At 45.0% G+C, this 18,310-nt stretch overlaps 1 protein-coding gene across 1 annotated transcript; it reads left to right on the top strand.

Moving 5' to 3' along the window:
- The first annotated feature begins 362 nt into the window (after positions 1-362).
- Positions 363-17,533, top strand: BLMH (bleomycin hydrolase). Its single transcript, XM_066201944.1, has 12 exons — positions 363-428; positions 846-1,043; positions 1,416-1,525; positions 2,151-2,292; positions 3,526-3,614; positions 4,888-4,980; positions 8,502-8,657; positions 9,165-9,323; positions 9,421-9,488; positions 9,877-9,994; positions 11,679-11,748; positions 16,548-17,533. Exons 1-12 carry the CDS (start codon positions 416-418, stop codon positions 16,697-16,699), a joined length of 1,368 nt encoding a protein of 455 aa, XP_066058041.1. The 5' UTR covers positions 363-415; the 3' UTR covers positions 16,700-17,533.
- The last annotated feature ends 777 nt before the right edge of the window (positions 17,534-18,310 follow it).

Genomic DNA, 18,310 nt, shown 5'->3' with positions numbered 1-18,310 from the left:
GTTCTGGAGCCAGGGTTGTGTGGGCGAGGGGTCGCTGTGAGGGGATCTGTGTGAGGGGCCGGCAAGAGGGGTCGTTGTCAGGGTCCGTGTGAGAGGTCTGCGTGAGGGGCCGGTGGGAGGGATCCCTCTGAGGGGATCTGAGTGAGGGGCCGCTGAGAGGGGTCCCTGTGAGGGGCTCTGTGTGAGAGGGGTCGTTGTCAGGGATCGGTGTGAGGCCCCAGTGTGAGGGGTCTCTGTGAGGGGCCGCCCCCGCACTAAACGTGTCCTTCTCCTCTCGCCGTCCGCCCTCCCGCCGCCGCTCGCCCCCCCTCGCCCCCGGCCGCGGCCCCGGGCCCCTCTTCCGGCTTCCGGTGCCGGCGCTATAAGAGCCGCTTCCGCCTCGGGCCCGCGCCGGGATCGTGCTGCCGGTGCCGCCATGAACGCCCGCGGTGAGGGGGGCCTGGCCGTGAGGGGCGGCCGCGGGCGGAGGGGGCAGAGCGGTACCTCAGCGATGAGAGGGCGCTTACCGGGGAAGGGAGGAGGGGGATCTTGTCCATGGCGGGGATGGAGGGTTGGGGGGGGGGCTCATCGGTACTTAGCAGCGGGTCGGGGGACGGAAATTACCGGGCTAGGGAGGGGGTTACCGGCCCTTACCGGGGGTATTTAGTCCGGGGGGTGGGAGACTCATGGTTACCTCAGCAGTAGGTCGGGCGGAGGGGAATTAGCGGGATCTTCCCGGGGCTGTGGGCAGGGATAACGTGCCCATTGTAGGGAGTGACGGGAGGCTCACCGTTACCTCGGCGGTGGACGGGAGCGGGTGTGTGTGTTCCCGGGGCCGGCGGTGACCCTGCCCCGCTGTCCCGCAGGGCTGAGCACGGAGAAGGCCGTCGCCTTCACTCGGCGGCTGCGGGCCGAGCCGCAGTTCCTGCTGGCCCAGAACGTGGCCACATGCAACGACCCGCTGGAGGTGTGCCTGCAGCGGCAGGTGGTGCAGGACACGGTGCAGGTGTTCCAGCACGCCGTGCCCGCCGAGGGCAAGCCCGTCACCAACCAGAAGAACTCCGGTAAGGAGGGTCGGGGCCGGGGGCCGTGTTTGGGGGCTGACTCGTAACGCTGATTGTGCTCCTGGGAGCCTCCGCTGCTCCAGAGCCCTTTGTCCGGGCTTCGGAGCAAAGTCGAATTCCTGCAGCATCCTCCTGAGTTAATAACAGACGTTAGGCTTTCAGCGTTTGCCTCTTTTCCCTTCTGCGTGGTGTAATTGAGAGATGTGCATGCAATAAAAGATTTCAGAACGCCTTCAGAGCTTTTTGGTGGTGTGGAAGCCCGGCCAAAGGCTGGAGGCAGAACTGTGTCATGAATCTGGTGGTAAAAGGAATTGTTGTGCAGCTCCTGAGCACAGGCGTTCCAGTTTAATTCGTGTTCCTTTGATCTCTCAGGGAGATGCTGGATCTTTTCCTGCCTCAACGCAATGCGCCTTCCTTTCATGAAGAAATACAACATTGAAGAGTTTGAGTTCAGCCAGTCCTATCTCTTTTTCTGGGATAAGGTACAGTCGTGTAGGTTGTTGTAGGATTGCTTATGCAATCAGGTGTTAGTGTTGGGACAGAGCTTCTTTTAGCATGTATGAGAAGAAACTTCAAGCTTCATTCTTTAAAAATGTGTTTTATATGCAGGTGGTCAAGCGAAGTGGGACTTTGAGCTTGAGAAGAAAGTTGTCAAGATGTTGAAGTTTTGGAATAGTAGAAGTATTTTTTTTCAAGAGTTCTGTATATTTCAGAAGTTACTTGTTGGTGGAAACGCGACTGTAGCTCTGAGGTTTCAGTTGTGCTTGTGACCTGAGGGGTGAGCTGTGTGCCTGCTTCTCCCCCTAAGGGAAATGAAGCAAATCTAGTACTAGTTTGGGCCAGGCTTCATTGCATAACTTCTGCTTCCTGTTCCCCTACCCTTAAGCTCTGTGTGAAGTCACTCCTAAATATTTGGTCTAACAAAGGATTTTATAGGGTAGCCCCTGGAATGCTGGAGGGGAAAATGAGGATGTCATTGGATGAGCAGAAAGTTGCTTCATCTGTTCTGTACTTGCAAAGAACTGAATACTCAGCAATTAATTAATGCATAATATGTCAGACTGAAAGCTGTTTTTTTTTTTTTTTTTTTTTATCTGTGTGTTTCAGGTTGAGCGTTGTTACTACTTCTTAAATGCCTTTGTGGAAACAGCTCAGAAAAAGGAGCCAGTGGAAGGAAGACTGGTGCAATTCCTGCTCTCCAACCCCACAAATGATGGTGGACAATGGGATATGCTGGTTAACATCATTGGTGAGAGAAGTGGTCACAAGGAGCCCTTCCTGAAACTGCAGCCTGGTTTGAGAAATGGGGAATGGAACAGAATAAGAAATTGAGCTTGAGTCCTGGGAATTGGCTAAGGCACATGATGCCATTAACCACTGTATTTTTTTAATCAAAGACTTTTGGGGCTAGATTATAAATATTTGGCTTAAATCTTGTCTGGCATCAATTTCAACAAATCAACAAATAATTAGATGGCCCTGACTTTACATTTAATAGAAAAGGTTTGATCCCCTTTTCCTCCAGTCGTCAACTCAACCTCATTTATTTATAGCCATGTACACAATCTTTAGGACACATGTTAAGGAAAAAGCCACTGATGGACCCAGGTGTGTCTGCAGAGCAGGAGCAAAACTACTTGGAATTGCAGCCTGAAGTTGGTATAAAGATCAGTGAGAAGGAATTGATGTGGAATGTGGCAGTGCTGGTCTTACAGTGCTCCAGCAGGAACAGGATCCTACCCTGCTGGAGATACTTAATTACACCAGCACTTGCTCTCATTTGTGTTGTGAAACAGTGTGACAGCTTTGTAAATCAACAAGCCAATAATACAAATTTAGAAGCACAAAAGGAATTTGTTTCTTTGAAGCCTGGGGGTTCCTTTTTTTCCCTCATCCCACTGCTATAAATACTTAATCAGGGCAGAGATTTTGGCTGCTGCTGTTACATCCAGAGCCTTGCATGGTGAGATCTGTGAGTGGTACTGTAATGTAGGAAGCCATTGAGCTGCTGCTGGTGTTTTATAATTGTTGAGGAGGAAAGGAGACTGGGAAGTCAGTTTTAACCTTAGATAATTTACATGGAGTGATTCATGGGAGGCCCAGTTCTTTAGAAGGTATTTCAGGAGATAAATTTTAAAGTAACCAAGTTGGGGTTTTTTTGTTTTTTGGTTTTTTTTTTTCCTGGTGAACAGGACTTCTTAAAGCACTAATTAATTCAGAACTTTTAAGTGTTGAGTTAAATAATACTGAGTAGTTCAGGGATTCCATGTTCTGGGATCCCTGTGGAATGCAGATCAGAGGTCAACATTCAGTCACAAATTAAAATATAAACTTTGGGTACTTGTAACCTATAAATAAGAGCCTTTCCCTTATAATATCTGCACAAACCCAAACTCTCTTTATCTTTCACATGGGTATGAGCAGTAGGAGCATCTATTGTGTGAAGAAGCCGATTGTTAACCTGTAGTTTTATTTCTTTTAGAGAAGTATGGTGTTGTCCCCAAGAAATACTTCCCAGAGTCTCACACCACAGAGGCTACCAGAAGGATGAATGAGATCTTGAATCATAAGGTAAAACTGATTTAGATGATAAAACTTAGGGGAGGGGATGAGAATGAACCTGCTCCAAATGTTCCTAACCACCTTATCCTTATTGACCAAAGTGTTAAGTGCATCTCAGTAACTTAAATTTATTTACAAGCAGCCTAAAGTCTCAGCAAAGTCTGATGTTAATCTTGGAACATAGAGCAGGAAGGTGAGATCATGGGAGAAGTTCATTGTCAGGCTTCAGTAGCTTGAAAGAACCTTTTGTGGTTTTAGTAGCAGTTATTCCCAATCCTCAGATTTCCAAAGATTTCTTGATGTGGCTGCTTAAATCTGTTTCTGCAAAACCAGCACATGGTGTCTAGGTGTGTCTTTCCCACCCTTTCAGTATCTCATCTCCTTCTGTGCCAAGGTTTCTAATGACTGCCAAATGTGGTGAAAAAGATGGCGGAAAAAAATGTATTTTAAAAACACTGCATGTTAAAAATCAGCTTTCAGTAGAGAAGTGCACAGCTTTGTCTGAAGGAAGGTGTTAACTCACTCCCTGAACTGCAGAAATGAATTAGCCTGGGAAGATGCTGGTGTAGGTAGCTGGATGAAAAAGGCAATTAAAACATTTTTTACAGCTTGCTACATTTTTTTCCAGTTTGTATGCTGCATGCTCAGGGAAAATTGCCTGCTGAAGTCCACATTAAAAATGCAAAATACGTGGTGGAATGAGCTTGGACATTTTAAATGTTGTTAATGTTGTTCAAATCCTGAGCATGGCAAAGCAGCTGGTCCTGAGGGATCCCCATCACCATTCCTGGCCTTATGGATGGTGACACTAATGGGAAGCTTGTGCTGCTCTGACTGCAGCTGTGCATGCAGTGGGGAAATGCCCCTTCCTTTTCATCAGCCAGGGGATCAATTATGCATTAGAGTTGCAAAATGAATGTGACAGCATGAGGAAAGTGTGTTCTGTGAGTCACAGAGGTGCTGATGTGTGTGGATGCTGTGGCATCACTTACGGGACTGAGAGAAATCAAACTTAATGGCTGCAAGCCTCACGCCAGTGGATGGAAATGGTAATTAAATTGTGACTATTTGTTAATTTTTTGGTGACATTTTACTTTAACAGCATTCAATTATCTTGTTATTTTTAAATTAATCTCTAACGAAGCTTCTGAAATGTATTTTCGTTTTGAAAACGTTATGAAGAGTAAAATAGGCGCTTGAGACAAGCAGATAGGAAGTCCTGAAAATGATCAGGTGACACCTTTCATACCCTTGATAACAAAGTGACTTTCTCTTTAAACAGATGAGAGAATACTGTTTGAGGCTAAGAAATATGGTGGAAAGCGGAGGAAGCAAAGGAGAAATTTGTGCTGCCATGGACATGATGATAGAAGAGGTAAATAAACTGGTGTGACATGAATCTTGGAACACAGGGCTGGAATGGATGAGATTCCTTACTTTTGTTGTGTAGCTGTTAGATCAGCCAAAACAAGTGCTTCTTGTTGCTCAACAAAGTGTTCTTGGAGCTGTTCAAGTGAATTGGTTTTGCAGTGGCTTGTTGCTTACCTCATTCTGAGTTTTTCTGATCCTTCCAGACAAATATTTTGAATCCATAGGTTTCAGAATTATGATATTTACAAACATCTGCCCCTTGCTGTGGCAAAAGCAACATTTTGTCTCTTGAGAGACCAAGACAGTGGCCTGTCAGGCTCTTATACCCAGGAAAGGTTGAAATTTGCATTCTGATGGCTGTGAATGCAAATCTTGTAGCACAAGTGTTGTGCAAGGTTTCCCCACAAGAGAGCAGAAAAGAACCACAGAAGGGAGGTGTCTGCACAGGGCTGAGTCCAGCTGAGGGCTCATCCTGGGGCAGCAGAGGAGTGAATTGCAGCATGGTTTTGGCTCTGAATTGACTCCATCACTGTCAGTGTGTCTGCAGTGCCTGAACCTCCTCCTGCTCACACAAACCCACATCATTTTTCTCACTCTGTGCTGCTCATACTTGATTCTTAAACTGCCAAAAATAACTTAAGCTTGAGGCAGTTGTAGTGTGACCAAGTCCATGCATTTTAAAAAAAGTATATATTTAATTCATTTCTCAAACATACAATGCCAAGTGACCCAATGTATGTCTTGAGATGAGTCAAGAAATTAAACGTTTTGGTGGTGTGTGTTAGCTTTTTCTGCAGTCCACTGAACATCATTGTTAGGCAGAACCTACCTTGTGCTATCTCTGTATTAGTTCCATATTGATTAATGTGTTGTTTTGGCTTTTGGAAATTCATCTTTGCACTTCATGTAAAATTCTGTAGCTTCTTTTTATCTAATTTTAAGGTTAGGTTAAAAGAAGAAAACTGACCTGTGTTCCTTGGGTTTCATCAAAGCTGTTGTGAAATTCATGCCTTGAGAATGCTGTGCTTTGAGCCTTCCCCAGAATGTTGCCAATCTGCACTTAGTTCAAAGCTGAATTAATGTAATTTACATGCAGTGTTTGTCCAAAAGCCCTTGGGGGATTCTGCAGCAGACATCAAAAGCTTCCTAGAGATGGTCATTCTTAGGGCAGGGACACACAGTTCACTGCTAAATGTTTCTTCATTTATTTAGAGCCTCTTGCCCTCTGACAAGAGATCCTGGAACTGACATGGAAGGTTCTTAACTGGTTGCTGCTTGTCTGTTCTGTAAAAGGTTGTGCTTAATTCTCTGAGGTTAACACAGCATTTTCTCCTGCAGAATAAAGGTGGTTTGCATGTGTTTAGATGTGTATGACAGGAGTATTGCCTCTGTATTTTTGTGGCAAAGCAGAGCTTGGTTTTGTTCTGGGAGGTTCTATTTGCGTAGCAAATCTTGGTTTGCTCCTGCTCGGAGCAGCACTCCAGCTGAAATGGGGCAATTGTTGTGGAACACAGGATTAAATATTCACTCCAGAACTGTATAAACATTCTTATCAAACCAGTGCACAGCAGGTCAGAAGCTGAAATCAGTGCAGTTCACGCCATAGAATTTTTCTTCCTTTACTCTTCTCCTTTGTAGACTCTTCCTTATCAGGAGTGTCCTCCTTTTCCCCTCCTCATTCATTTTGGGGTTTAGCACAAGCTGCTCTATCTTTGCCATATCTTGCTTCTGGTTGTCACTAGGGCAATGTAAGTCACCTTTTAGGTTATATATGCTTATTTTATTTATTGGTAGGGGAAGCTTGTGAGATATGAGGAGAGGGCCTATGTTGGGTGGGGTGGCAAAACAATTGAGGGAGGTCATTCCAGGCTCCAGTGCCTCTGTTCACTGGAGAAATCTGTCTCCATCATTTTCCTTCCTCTGGCTGGAGCCCATTTGGTTGCTGCTCTCCTTTTAGGCTTTTTTCTTGCTTATTTTGTGTTCATGGCCTCATCTCTCAGCGCTTGCGGTTATCTGAGGTAACGTGGGTGTAGCCACAGCAAATGGTACCTTTTGTGCAGTCTGTGCAAAATTAAATATTTATAGTAGTTCAGGGGTTTATATTTGCTCTTTGCCATATTTATTGAGAAATGTGTGAGTTCCTGCAGTAGAAGCCTTATGCCCACACCCTTGTTTCAACCTGTAATTAATTTTTTCACTTGTTTTCTTAAATTGCTTGGAGCAGGAACACCTTTATTTAGCAGGAGCATTGCACTCCTTTTGCTGCCAGCACAAAGTGCACATTGACATAAAGCCAGTTCTTATGGAACCTTAGGACCATCTCCAGAAAGAGTTCAATCAGCTTTGGGAAAGGTATTGTGTCTACTCTGCTGTGTAAGTGTGGAGACTGCCAGGCTGGGAAAGCTGGCACAGACCACAGAAGCTGGATCCCAGTGCAGAAGGTGCAGCTGAGATTTGAGTCCCTCTCCTCTCATTTTAAATAACCTGATGGTTCCTTGCAAGGACTTGTGCTCAGGACATGGAGAGAGCTGAAGATCAGTGTCAGCTGAAATAAAACAGATTCAAACCTGTTTAACTGTGATTAAATTCCCCATCCCCAGAGTACCTGTGGCAGGTCCTGCTCTGTATCTCTGTAGACACTCATGTGGTTACACTGCCAGTGTTGGCACATTTTCTGATAAGCCCTGTGAGAGAGTACAGCAGTGGTTCTGAAATGCAGCTCTGTGTTCTGATTTACAGGGAGGCTGATGACTTGAAATCTGGTCAACTTTTTGTGCTAAAAATCCAAAGATAGCTGCCAGCTGCAAAGGATGTCGCAGGCAGCAGGCAGGGAGCTGGAATTAAATTGCATAACCTGCCAGCTCAGCCCTAAACAGAGATGTTGTTAAATGTATTAAAACAGATGTGAAGATTATTCTGGGGTTTTGAAAAGAAGCAAAGGCCCATCTTTTAAAGCCAAATGAACATTACAGTTGAAAATGAATTAATACAGGGGAAACACTGGGTAAAATGCCCATGTTAAAAGGTCTGGTTTGTCTCTGCATGGGGCAAACCACCTGGTGGAACAGGAGATGCTGAATGATGAAGCCTTTTGAGAATCAATTTGATAAAGTTTCTCTGGCAGCATTGGAGGAGCTTCAGAATTACTTAAAAATGTTTTAACAAGGCTGGGGAGTGTCCTGTTTTTTGCTTTGGGCAGCTGCATTCCTACGAGAACCTGGAATTTGTAAGCTTCTCTTTTGTCTGACAACATGGAGTGTGAGAGTGGTGAAAGAAGCTCTGTTGATTTTCCTGAGGCCTTTCAGATTGGTTTTGAACTGCTGAAACACTGAGATTTCAGGAGCTGAATGCAGATAACTGATGTGTGTGTGTGTGTTCATTCACGTGTTCAAAGGTGACCGTTAAGATCCCATTTCTCCATCTGGTTTTCATGTGGGGAAATCCATGCTCCAGTGGCATTGCTGTGGTAGGAGAGGCCCAGCTGCATGTTCCAGCAGGCTCACAGCTGTTTGTTTCTCTGGGCAGGTATTCAGAATAGTGAGCACTTGCCTGGGCAGCCCTCCGGAGACTTTCTGCTGGGAGTTCCGGGACAAGGAGAAGAACTACCACAAGTACGGCCCCATGACCCCGGTGCAGTTCTACAACGAGCATGTCAAGCCTTACTTCAACATGGAGGACAAGGTTGGGGATGCTGAAAACTTCCCAAGGCTATTTGTTTTTGCTGCTGAACCATTTATTTTCCACTGTTGCCAGTGTCTGTCCCCTCTGTAGCTGCAGCACCTGGGATGGGCGCTGCTTGCCCAAGTCAGTGTGTTTATTCTCCCTGCTGTGCTGTTTGTGCTCTACCCTTCAATTATCTGGGATCTTGTGTTGCAGTCCACGATGTTTTTGTAATGATAAAATATGCAATGATCTAATCAGTTGTAATATGTCGTAAGGCAGACATTAGAGAAGGAATAACACGCAGAGCTGCTCTGCCACAGTTACGAGGTGAACTTGTGAAACAAAACAAAAAAACTCCAACAAACACAACCTTAAAAAACCTCTTATTTCAGCCAAGTGGCTTGTTTGCTAATAGGGCAGACAGTTGGCTAGGACAAAAGCTATTCCCTGAAATCCTTCTAGATTCAATCTTGAAAGATTTCACTTACGTTGCACCTCATTTTATGACATCTTGGCTTTTGGCAGATTTGTCTAGTGAATGATCCTCGACCCCAGAATCCCTACAACAGGCTCTACACAGTGGAGTACCTGGGCAACATGGCTGGAGGGAGGAAAACTCTCTACAACAACCAGCCTGTGGAGGTCCTGAAGAAATTGGCTGCAGCATCTATTAAGGATGGCGAGGTGGGTTTGGTTTCTCTTCATGGATGGCACAGTGCAGCCCATGCCATGTAAAACCCCTGGAATCTGGCCCAGACATGACCCTTCCCTCTCTTTGCAGGCTGTGTGGTTTGGCTGTGATGTGGCAAAACACTTTTATAGCAAGCTGGGAATCAACGACCTGAATATGTGAGTAGAGAATCAAACCAGAATGTCATCTGGGATACTCAGTGAGAACATGAACAGCCCTTTAGCTGCTCAGTGAATTGATTAGTAAATACTTTGGACTATATACCCCAAAAGAGTATATTTAAGTAATTCAGCAGCAGAATTTTTTTTACTTGTTAGTTGAATCTGAATTCTTTAAAGATTCAATATGAGTGGTTGTTAAATATTCTTATTTAAATGTCTAATATATGGTGAGAGAAACTCCTAAAGGGATCAGGTTTTGCATTTATTCTGACATTAAAATTGGTTGAACTCGTATGCCTGTGCACAGGCCAGTCTCCTGATTCCCTGGCTTAGTTAGAACTCCCCCTGCATCCTTTCTCATGTAACTTATTTGTCTTTCTGCTAGATTTAATCATGAGCTGGTGTTTGGTGTCTCCATCAAGAACATGAACAAAGCAGAACGACTGATCTTTGGGGAGTCCCTGATGACCCATGCCATGGTCCTGACAGCTGTCACTGAGAAGGTAGAGTCTCCCTCCTGGAGTTCTGGTGCTGGCAGGGATGTGTTGGAATATCCTGGCAGCTTCTTTGTGTCCTGGGCTCACTCAGAGTGTGCCACAACCCCCTGGTGCACAAGGCGTGGTTGTTTATTCCCTTTGTCTTGTTTGTGTCTGAGTGTTCAGAACTATAACTATTTAACAAGGAGGGAAGTATTTTAGACATGTCAAGGGACTTCTTTCCTTTTACCCACAAACTTTGATTGGACAACCACTGCATGGTTAATCCAGTCTGGTTTAGAGCCTGAGGAGGAGCCAGCCTGTTAAAATGCTGGTAGGAGGCATTTTACAGCAGGGTTAACCTCCCTGGTTTGTGATCTCCCTGACCTCTAATTAGGGAAGGGAAATGGTGTTCAGCATAGTTCTGTGGCAAACAGCAGAGATGAGATGAATCCACAGCTAGATCTGCTCCTGGCACCATAACAAAGCACATAATGAAGTAAAAAGAAGCATGCAGAAACTTACAGCTCGGGGTTATCTGCAAAGTCGATGTTTCCATTTATTTCTAGAAGTTGTCATTATTAAAATTTCTTTGAAGTGATCTCTTCCTGTCCAGCTTGACCTTGGCTTGAGGAATAACAGCTTGCACAGCACTGAACAAGTTTGCCTGAGCTGTGGAGTTTTGAGACTTGAGATGGAACTGCTGAGTCATAAGAATGTTCCAAGTTACTTTTTACAACTCAGTATAATTTTTTCCTGTTTTCTGCATTCTGAGCTTTTAACGCTCCCGTTGTGTATCAGATTGCACGAACGCTACTCTAAATGTCTAACTAAAAACCAAGGAAAACTTTGTAGTTGGTGCCTCTTAAAAACCTTAATCTGAAGGGGCCTTGAGAAACTGAGTTGTAAAATGTAATATTTTGGATTTACTTACTTTTTTATAAAACGACTTTGAAGATTTCTTTTTTAAATCATATTACGATTTTACAACATCAAAAATAGATGTGGATTAAATGCGCTTTTGGTTAAAAAGTGACTGTATGTGATTGTGCTCCTCCCAATTTCTGAGAGCATCCAGAGCTGACATCCTTGGTCTGGGAGCTCTTGAGTGTCCCATCTTAAGGACTGTTCTCTCTTTTCAAGGGAGAACAGAAGCATTGTAACAATATTCCAGTCAGTATTAAAAATGGACTTATGGGGTGTTTTTCAGGGTAGTTTTTTGTATTAAAATATTTTAATTGCACAGCACCAGACTTGGAGCTGTGTCCTTCAGGTGGATTCTTCAAGGGTTTGCTCTTGCCAGTGCTGTTCTGAATTCTGTTCTGACGGTTCCTTGTTCCTTTCCTCTGATTCCCAGTTCAGGCAAGTTGTGCATCCTGTCTTTAATTTCCCCCACACCTTGATGGGGGGACAGGGACAGCAGCTTAAATTCTGTGAGTCATTCAAGTCCAAACTAGAATTTAGTTAAATTTCAGCTTCCTGATAAAATAAATACTGATTGCAGACTCTCTTCTTTACCACATTTCCTCATATTTTATCTAAGTAGGTAGATGAGTATTTTATAAAATGGCATTTCTCCAGCCATTAGCAAGAAACCACTGAGATTCAGGAGTTCTGTTTTCCTGGTGCTGAATTTGGATGGGGAAGGGGTTCTCTGCTCAGATGTGGCCTCTCCTTCACCCCTGAATGTCATGGGCTTGTTTTGGCACAGGATGGGCAAGAAGATGCATTTGAAAAATGGAGAGTGGAGAACTCCTGGGGTGAAGATCGTGGCAATAAAGGTAATTTCTAGTCATGAGTGCAGAAAACTGAATGTTTGAAACTAAGGATGTGGAAGGGACAATCCAATAACCAGACTGGTTTGTGTATGAAGGCATGGGAAGATACTGATAGACTTCATCAAAAGGTCATATTTTATCAAACTTTATTCCTGCCTTATCAGTTTTTGTTAAGGTTGTTCAGTTTATTGCAGGGAAGCTGCTGATACTCTTAAGCCTTGATATCAGTTTGCTGTTGATCCCAAGTAAATTCCCAGCTATTATCCCTGCCAAAAACCCCAGCAGCTGCAGGAGTTTGCTCTCCCTCTGTCACACTGATCAGAACCTTGGCTATTTTGTTGCTCATAATCCTTTTCCTGCAGAACTCAAGTGTGGAAAGTCTGGTAGCATGAGTCCAAAAACATGGTGGCCCTTGTCCTGTGAGGCACCAGGAACTCCTGTGGGTCTGGAACCAGTCTGTTCACAAAGGGACCATGGATAAAAGTTGGGCTGTATCAATGAATCAGGATCACTTCCAAGGACTGCATTGTATAGGAATGGTTTTTCTTGCTAGTACAGAAGGAGAAATAACAGCTTCAGTGCTGTTTTTAAATGTCCTAAAGCTTTTGGTAACAGCCAGACTTTAATCTGTGCACTGCACACAGGGCTCGTGCTGGCTGTGGCTGGTGGTATTGAATAACCTTCCTGAGCCGTGTGTGAAGCTGAAGTGGGGTTTGTTTTCTCCTGAAGTACTGTTTATCAATCATTGCAAGGATTTGCTTACTGATTTTGTAGATGAGGAAGTGAGGGCATGGCTGCTCCCAGTTTGTGCTGCAAACAGCTGAAGTGCAAACTGTTGGAACTCCAGCAGCTGGCTGGGAAAAGAAAATTTTAAAAAATCATAATTCTGGTTGCCTTTTGGAAGCTGTGCCAAATCCACGACATGCAGCCCCTCTCCTGTGCTCCTCCCCGGTGTGACAGGCACTGGGACACAAAATCCAGTCCTCACTGTGCTTCTGCCTGTGCTGAGGGTTCTCCATGAACTTGTTTTCCTGTTGTTGCTGTCCCAGCTGCCCTCTTGGGACACTTTGGGGCTGTGCCAGGGCCCTGTGCCAGCCTGGAGCGGCACCTGGCAGCAGTGTGGACACAACCCTGAATCACAGCTCAGAGCTGGTTTAGGAAATTGTTCCAGTGGTTTCCCTGCTCATGGAAACTGGGAATGACCACTGGGTGTTTTTCTGCTGCTCTGAGTTCCCCAGCCCGTGGTGAGTGAGGCTGGTGGTGTGAGAGCATCCCTGCTTTGCCCTGCCATGGCCAGGCAGCTTTTCCTATGTGGGGTGGTGGAGAGCTCCATGTTTTTTGTCATGTCCTGAATGAGACAGGCAGGATGTGGGCTCAGCCATGGCACAGCCTTAGTGGTGACTGTGCCAGGCCAGACTCTGTGTCCTCAGGAATGAGAGTCATTGCTGCCCACATTTTTCTCCTGCACGTTAATCCCAAATGTGCTTGTAAGATTTGGTGTGACAGAACTTTCCCAGGATGTCTTGGTTTTCTTCTGGGAATAGACTTATTTTTGGAGAACTCATGTTTTAGGATGTGGTCTTATTTATAAGCTTTTCAATGACATGAGCAACTTAGAGGAAAACACAGAATACTCTTGGAAAAGTGTCTTAATTTATGTTGTGGCCTCTTGGTCTTGCGGTGGTTTCTGTTTTGAGTTAACTATCCATTCACAGCAAAGTATTCCAATAAAAGTCTTCACACAGCAAGGAAACTGTTGACATTCAGCCTTCAAGGCTCAGCAATATGACAGCAGTGAAATGTTCTTTGGGATGTTGGATTAAGTAGAGAAGCCAAATCAATGCTGAGGTAACATCAAAGGCACAGGGCAGCAGCTAAACCCTGACACTGCTACAAGTGGTGTTTGCTGGGCTGGGACTGAGTCCAAATCCCTGCTCACGTCTCAAGATTTAGTTCTAGAGCCCTGTAAGAGGAGCTGATTGCTCCTTTGAAATAAAATAGGAGCCCAGAGTGACTTGAATAAACCCTGCCCTGTGTTGTCCCTGTGGCATCTGTGTGGACTTTGCAGGGTGAGTCACTGTCCCTTATCAGCTTTGTACCAGGGGACACCATGGTCTCTGGAAAGTCTGGCTCCCTGACCATGCTTCTGCTCAGGGAGTTGCCTGGAAAAGTGCCTTGACAGAAAATCCCACCAGAAGTAGGAGGCTCGACTCTATTTCGGACTGGTTTTTTTCAGGGAGCTGAATCCCTGGATGATTTTCTCGGGTATGACCAAATGAGCTGCTCTGGGGCAGAAGGCAATTGGGCATGTCCTCCAGGGCTCCTTCCCAAACACTGGGAGAGGTGACTGAGAGCCACAGAATCGTTTGGGTTGGAAGAGCCCTTTTAAGGTCCAACTATTCACCCAGCACTGCCAAGCCCCACTGAACCGTGTCCCCAAATGTCACTTCTGCACATCATTTAAATCCCTTCAGGGACTGTGATTCAGCTTGGTGGGGTTTCTTCTCCTTCCTGCCCTTATTTTCCACTCTTCAGTGTAGGAGGGTGAGGACTCAGAGTTTGTCTGAGCTGTCTTGCAGTGCCACTGAGTCTGTGTCTCACTGTGATAAGATTTAAGATTTTTATCTTATCTGCCTTGTTAAGGGATTGGGAAGCTGTGCTTGGGTAGGTCCAGCACAAGAAACCAGAGTCCACATCAGAGAAGAGTCAGCCAACAATGATGCTGGACTTGGCACAGCCCAGCTGGGGCCCAGCTGGGTGTGGGGGATACAAGTAACCCCAACTGCCAGGATTTCTTGGACAGGGTGATTGAGGGTCCAGCATCCAGGAACAAAACCCCAGGGACTGGGCTTGAGTCACTGAATAATGAGCAAACAAATTACTTTTTTTCTGTGAGGAAAGAGCAGTCTTTTTTTCATGTGGGGTTCCCTGTTTTTCCAAGTACAGTCCAGGGTTCCACCTGTTTCCCCTGACAGGAATGGTGAAAGATTGGGACTCCTGGTTTGGGAATTATGGGATGGAGTCAGTTATATGTTCACATTCCAGAGTGGACAGAACTGAAATCTTGTGGTGCTGCTTGTCCTGGAGAAAGGGAACCCCTGTGAACCAGCCCAGCTTTGCCTCTCCTAAATATTTAATAATTACATTTATATCTGTTGTATAAGTGTTTCTGGATCTCTGTGTGTTTTTCCTCGAGGAATGAACACAGCTGCTGACAAACATTGCTTGTTTTCTGAGGTAAAAAAGTCACTTCCCAATCAAATATTTCTTTTCTGTTTTATTGACTCTTTTTCAGTCACACGGGCAAGTTAAATTATTCTGAGTAGTCTTTTGTTCTGGAGACACACAGGATGTTACTACCTAACTTTGAACCCAGCTTATCCCATCGGATATCTTTTTTTAAGAGCAAGGAAGAGGGGAATACTAAATCACACTGTGCAGAGGGGTCCATCTGCTTGTTTTGGCATGAGAGGAGCTTTTTTTAGGATGCATCTCCAGCTTGAAGTCGGCTCCCTTTGGGCTTTCCATGTTTTGTATTGGCTGTTGCTCTCCTGCAGGAAGGCATTTCAGGGATTTAACCTGTAGGCACTCGGTGTCTGTACGTCCATCCCTCATCCCAAAAGTGACAGAGGCTCTGTTCATCTGCTCTTCCCAGGCAGGGGTCACAGCACAGGCACAGCGTGGTTTCCCCAAGGCCCTCTGGGGACTTTCAGGGGCTCCCCAGGTGTCTGTAGGGTGTGTGTGTGGGGTCTGCCCTGCCCAGGCCTCCCCAAACCCGAGGTGTTTGTGTGTCCTGGAGTCGTGCTCGGCGCTTCCTCCCCGCTCAGACGCCGCGATCCCAATCGGCTGCGAGGGACAGGATGTCAGAGGCAGAGTTCATTAATCCTCTCAGGGTGCAATTACTCCTTGGCTCTTGGGAGTGAGAGGTTTTTGTGTGTCCCAAGAACTCATATCCTGAGGAGAGGATAATCAAGGCAGCTCCCTTTGGCAGTGTTTCCAAAATGGCTTCTAGCTCGGGTTACAGTTGATAGGGGTTTTAATTTATGGGATTATCTGATCTCTTGCTTTAGAAACAAGATGGTGGAGATAGATGCATTTATTGTCCATATTCTTTGGGCATTTTCTTGTTTCATTTGATTGTGTGATGATACAATATAAGGATGCGAGGAACTTTATTACATAAAGCCTTTTCATCTGTCTCCTAAATGCTTCCTTTTTCACAGCCACACTTATTCCCAGTTCACTCGGAATAGCTTGTTTCCAGTGGTAGCTCTCTGCTAAAACCTCTAAAGTGACTTCCCTCACTCCCAGTTCAAAGGGTGTTCACTGTCATTTTCACATTAAGGGAGACAATTAGGATTTGCCTCAGCCTAAGTGTGATTTAAATGGCTTTGAGGAAAGCAGTGGCTGCCTCTTACTGCAAAAACTAAACCAAGCAAGTTTTCTTAGAACAGGCTGATGTTCACCTGAAAAATTCTAAAGCCTCAAATAGATTCAAATAATTTTACATTCTGCCTTAAAGGCTTTGCAATTCCCTTGAGTATTCTCAATGCCCATTTTAACAGAGCAAACATAAACTATGGATATCCTGGCTGTTGTTTTTCCTGGTGGGCTTCTTGCCTGACCTATCAATGCACACGAAGTACATCCTGTATCTTTATCTTCCTCGAGATATTTTTTGGTGTGTTTCAAGAGATACCCAGCGTGCCCAGGCCCTGTCTAACGCATCATTCCTAGGTGAGGCTTATCTGTGGCTGCCCTCCTGCAGTGGCTCTGTGCTGTGATGCTCTTTTCCCCCCCAGGTTACCTGATCATGACCGACGACTGGTTCTCCGAGTACGTGTACGAGGTGGTGGTGGACAAGAAGCACGTGCCCGAGGAGATCCTGGCCGTGATGCAGCAGGAGCCCATTGTCCTGCCAGCCTGGGACCCCATGGGGGCTTTGGCCAAGTGAAGCACGGAGCATTTGCCTCCCCACGGCCATCAGAAGTAGCTGCAATAGAGAATTCCAGTGGTCGGAAGCCATAGCCAAACGATAACGAGACCGAGCCCTCAGCCTGGTCCCTATTCCTGAAATGTAAGTTAAGGATCCTTGGGAAATAGCGCTTCACTGATCCAAGCTCTCAGACAGGCTGCTCCAAAACTCAAAAGGGAAAAGGAAAAAAAACCCTCAGAATGAAAGCAGGTGATAAATGCTGTCCATGGCAGTTTGGTTTTACCTTAAATTTTTAATGTGAATCAGCGTAGTAATGTAAAATTATCTTGACCGGTGTTTTCCCTAGAAAAAACTGGGCATTAAAGGCCCTTTAGTTAATTAATAGCTAGGTGATAGAGCAAACATATTGAGATAATTAACCAATTATGACCTGATTTGTCCTATAAAAGAACTCCCCCAAAAGTATTTTATATAATTACATTTTTAGTTTTGCTGAAGTTTTGGAGGGGACATATGAATTGGAACTGCTAAAAATGACCTTTAGAAAATCTTTTCTTCCAGCAGATTTGGGGAAGGAGAACGGTTTCCTTGAGGTATCCAGTTCCACTTGGTTTTATTCTTCCATGATTGAGCTGGGACTGGATAACCCCCCCAAGGGCCAGTGCTATGTCTGTGTGCACAGGAGTGCTATTTTTCAGTTACTTTAGCAAGAACAACCATAAATATGTTCACAGGTGGAGTTAGTGTCATGCTCAACAGAAAAACCAACGTTTTAATTGCTGCATTTTATTTGGTTGTTTTAAAAAACAAGATGGTGCTATGAAGCTTTTGAATAAACACTTTCTAAAGTGACTGGGACAATTCTGGTTTCTTTTTTTTAAAGAGGTGCATGGTGCTGGTGGAATGGGTTGATGTTGGTGAGCTGCACTGAGGGTGTGGTGCCTCCATCACAGACCTTTAACAGAAATGAGTGCAGAAATGTCAGAAATGGCACTGGTGGAGCTGATCCCGCTTTGGGCAGGGGGATGGAGCAAATGATCCTCCAGGGACCCTTTTGGGGTCTCGCGCACAGCCTCCACTTTGTGCTGTCACTTGAGTGAAGGCAAGCAAAAGAGTTCTTGTACTCCCTGGTGGCTCTGACACGGAGCCAGATCTCTTGGAAAGCTGTGCTATGCACAATATTTTCATTATGACTAATGCATATGCTGTTTTGGGGGCTTTTTCCTCTTCCAAAAGGTCAGTAATTTTAGTCCTTCAAGATCTTTCTACTTATGACTTTAACACCAGTTCTTCTGTTTCCTCTGTCCTATCTATGAATATGATATCAGCCAAGGAGAATTAACTTTTTCTCTAGAGTTTAACTAACATTTTTGTTGCTGGTGGTAGCACTGATGAAGATTGAACTTGATAAACTCAAAACTGATTCCAAGCCAGTTTTTGCTCGTTTCAGTATTTTAAAGTATTGTTCAGCCTGTGCTTATCTCCCCAGTTCTTGCCCAGATATTTCCCTGTACACTTTATACAATAGTATTATGGGTTTTTTTCCTTTCCTTCAAATAAGCACAGAAAATCCACATGGCTGAAACACATTATGGGGAATGGAGCCAATCTGGCAGCAACCCTTCTGCC

The sequence above is a fragment of the Chamaea fasciata genome, unplaced genomic scaffold (genome assembly GCF_029207755.1).
Source record: "Chamaea fasciata isolate MVZ Bird 193981 ecotype frontalis unplaced genomic scaffold, bChaFas1.0.hap1 SCAF_21, whole genome shotgun sequence".
Lineage (NCBI taxonomy): Eukaryota > Metazoa > Chordata > Aves > Passeriformes > Sylviidae > Chamaea > Chamaea fasciata.
Note: the sequence above shows the minus strand (reverse complement) of the source record. Positions and strands in the feature narration are given on the sequence as shown.